This window comes from Amphimedon queenslandica, unplaced genomic scaffold, assembly GCF_000090795.2.
Source record: "Amphimedon queenslandica unplaced genomic scaffold, v1.1 AMPQUscaffold_11350_Cont15068, whole genome shotgun sequence".
Taxonomy (NCBI): Eukaryota; Metazoa; Porifera; class Demospongiae; order Haplosclerida; family Niphatidae; genus Amphimedon; species Amphimedon queenslandica.
The window spans coordinates 5,432-9,292 of NW_003548407.1; the positions used below are offsets into that span (position 1 = coordinate 5,432).

General features: G+C 36.6%; 1 protein-coding gene across 1 annotated transcript; it reads right to left on the bottom strand.

The window, feature by feature from the left end:
• Positions 1–2,195: 2,195 nt before the first annotated feature.
• LOC109589411 (uncharacterized) lies at positions 2,196–3,212 on the bottom strand. The gene is made up of 3 exons (XM_020005505.1): positions 3,068–3,212; positions 2,714–3,006; positions 2,196–2,640 (listed from the first exon to the last, which is right to left on the bottom strand). The coding sequence occupies exons 1-3, from the start codon at positions 3,117–3,119 to the stop codon at positions 2,329–2,331; spliced, it is 657 nt and encodes a 218-aa protein (XP_019861064.1). The 5' UTR covers positions 3,120–3,212; the 3' UTR covers positions 2,196–2,328.
• Positions 3,213–3,861: the final 649 nt, after the last annotated feature.

The following is a 3,861-nucleotide window of genomic DNA, read 5'->3' on the forward strand; positions in this document are numbered from 1 at the left end:
GCAAGTTATGTAACCAGTCAACGCCCACTCATTTGAGCCACACCTAATGCTAGCTTTTGCCTGTTGCAAATGATACTTGTTGGTATCCTGTCCCTATCTTGATGAGGGTATATATGCAGAGCCAACCTTAAAGCTAGTAGATTGGTGATCGCTTCATTTCTTACTGTTTTTATCCCATAATCACCTTCTACTTCATCATAATTATCCTATAAAGGTGAGTATGTAGCATTATTTCTTGCAAATTATGGCCCAAACCACAGTGGATGATCAATGATCTTTTAAGTTCAAGATATTATTTTTGATAATTTCACAAAACCAAAATTGTTTCAAAACTAGTATCCAAATAAAATGGCCCAAAAGTCTCCATTTTTAGTAATCAAGTAAAAAACATTATACTCTCAATTGTTAATGCATAAACTGACTACCTAGCTCAGTTCAGTTGCAAAAAATACAAAGCATTGGCCAATCAATGCCATATTCACGGCTACAGAAGCAAATACCTTGTCCATCATCATTCTTTTGTCTCTTGTAGTCATCAAGCCAAGCACTGCAATAAATGAAGCACTATGGTGCAATGGACTCGCCTGCTGGAATTCACTTGAGTGATATGTATTACTTGTACTGTGATATTTTAAGCAATTTGAAAAAAAATTATTATTATGGACTGCATAGTTATAATGATAATTAAAATAAGCTATGGGTGTGGTCAACAACTAACTAGCTAGCTAAATCATGGCACATGGGTAGGAGAAAGAAGAAAAGCTGAAATTTATTTTAGCATCTGAAGCTCTATTCCAAGAAAGAGTTGGCACAGAAATTTTTCTAGATATTTAAAAGAGACTGAGAGAGTTTGGTTGCTCCTGCTTTCCCCAGTGCCGCCTGAAAAATTCTCCAAGAGGCTAAATCACAAAGTTTGAGCAACTGTAACTCACAAACAACGAAGTTAGGACAAAATCGTTCTTTTTTGTTTTTCGTTAGATGGGAATTTCTACCTCTGAAGCAAATCTCGGCCCTGTAGAGTGAAACACGAGCTCTCACCTGGAGAGAGGTCCCCTGGTTTAGCAGTTCACAGCTTTTGGTGCCACGGGATGCTACAAGAGTATAATTAGATGAAAGAAAGCAACTTTATCTGTTGCTAGAAGAAGAAATAGAGCTCTAGACTGCTCAAACAAAAAGATAATTTTTTTTACAAATCAATTAAATTGTGTGGACAGAATGACTAACATACCGACATTGCCACATATATCGCCATAAGTGCATACCCTCGCCACATCTGCAACAGTTTTAATAAATTAAGAAAAAATAATTAGTGAAAGTTTTGAGACAGAGAAGAAGCTTCAGCATGTAATACATTTATTAAAACTTAGTGAATGTTTTGAGACAGAGAATGTTTTGTATTTTTTAGATAGAGAAGAAGCTTCAGCATGTTTGCTGACTGCTGCATGCTGCAGCAATGTAAAGGTGTGGCTGCAATGAAGGTGTGGCTCAATCAAGCCATGCACACAGTGATGGAGTAATGATGGGCTAAGTGGTCAAGAAAGCTTTAGTTTTTCTTGACTTTTAAACAGTTTAGCATACAATTGTTCGGCTCTATTTGTTGCATACAAACTTCTATTGAGTCCCTGATGTTTAAAGACTCTGTCCGCTACTTCTGGAGAAGAGAGCCTTGCCACAAGGTATGAATGTTTGGGCTCTCATATCTTGAAAACGAAGATGATTGGAGCAATTTCTTACATTATAATAAAAGATAAAGTTTTGTTCTATTGCTTCATTAGTTTTTTGCTATGATTCCTTTCACGATGAGAGAGTTGTGCGAGTGCCGACCTAAGTTTAACAACTTTGTTAGCTTTTGCTCCGGCGGAAAAGTTAAATGAAGCAGTAGGCTGATAGGAACAAACTTTTCCTAGCTCTAGTGTTGATTATAAGACTCTTAAGAACTCAAATAGAAAGCAGCAGAGGCTTGAAAACAGATTTGGCTTGGACACACACACTGACAGGACGACTGCTTTACCCTCGCTTCCAAGCCTACGCGTGGGCTCGGGTAATGACAACCCAACTGCTTAGTACCCGCCTACGCGAGTCCAACAAGAAAATGATGTGTATAAGTGTCAAGGCATTGTCCAAGTTATTGGGAGAGAAAGCGGTTGTATGGGGATAGTCAATAAAGTAGCGGCTATCAACAAGTAATTGTCTACTTGGGTTCAAGTTCAAATAACTTGTGAAATTAATCCTTTTAATTAATGCAAAAATATCAAAAAATGGCCTAAAAACAAAACTACTTGTAAAAAATTCAAGTTCACGACCTGACTAACTCAGACCAGTTTAGAATTAGTTGCAAAAGATGGAAAGGAATGGCTTATCAGTGCTGTGTTCACGGCTACGAAAGCGAATATCCCGTCCATCATCATTTTCATTTGTTGTCCATATAACAACTCCATAATTTTCCTCTCCATTCTTCCAGTTTTGTGCTGCTTCAGTGATATCCAGTTGAAGCCATGGTTTAGTAGGAGGGAAGATAACAGTGTCCAAAGTATTTGGATTTGCATCAGTCCCATCAAGAGCAAGATAAGGTTTGCTCCATCTTATTCCAGTCTTGCGATAAGTACTTGTTGCCTGCGACTCTGTCCAGTCTTGTTTGACCTAAAATAACAAATAATACTTGTCAATTATTTCAGGCTACTTCTCCTCTCTTTCCCTTTCTTATTATAATAACCTGATGGACTTGAACTGTCCTATTGATATTAACTAAAGTTTTTATATAGCTGGCTTTGTGTGAATACCAATACTTCAAGTAAAGTTTTGCTGAAACAATTTTATCACATTCTGTAGGTATGTCATCAAACTGAATGAGAATCCTTTTCTTGACAAAACCAGGATGCTTGCCAAATATAAGAAACTTGTAAAAATTAAAGTTAGTTGAGCCTCTCTCTAGTAAAATATCTTTTGTTGCATTAAGACAATAAACCGGCCCATTGCCACTACAAGGGCCTTGACTCTCGGAATAGCCTATGATATATAGTATGAGCAGGAAGAGCACTTTACACAAATAAACATTAAAAGAGCATACCAGTAAAGCTAAGCACTGCAATAAAGAAAATGATGTGAAAGTATCGAGGCATTGTCCAACTTATTGGGCGAGAAAGCAAATGATGATAGATCTAGGCTCGTCCAAGTCCAACTATAATTATTTCCTATACAATCATAGATCGATCTCATGCTATATGGGCAGGCTCCTGCGGCGCTGGATTCCTTAATCAATAGAGCTCAATCAGGCCATATGATCAGGCTCAATAGAGAGCGCCCCGCAACAATCTCCGGATTAAAAAATCCACCCAGATTTTGTCTGGTTGCATAGATAATTGGATCGTACTTGCTTGGGCTCGCCCTTTTATTGTCTTACATAGGTGCACATATGCTACTGACTATGTAAATCAATCATACAAGTACCAGCAGAGACTTAGTGCATATTCGGTGCATATTATTCATGCACACAATTCATAATCACTATAGATCTAAATCACTATAAAAAGAACAGAACCAGTTGTAAGCTATTACAAAATTAAAAAAAAAAGATTGAGTAGGATTCAGTGTATCAATTTATCAAAAAAGTAATGGAAACAAGGATAAGTAGGATTCCAAACGACCAATTATTTTTAGAAAGAACCAAACCAGTTGTGTCTAAACATATTTTTATAATAACATGCTTTACTTAATGTTAAGGTAGTTTTAATTTTAGGATTCGTGCAAGATTTTTTTGTTACATGCATGCCAATTAGTAAATTACAGTTGTAATGAGTGGCATTTGTACTTGAATTTAGTTTCAATGATATCATTATAGGTAGTCTAATTATAACAACACAA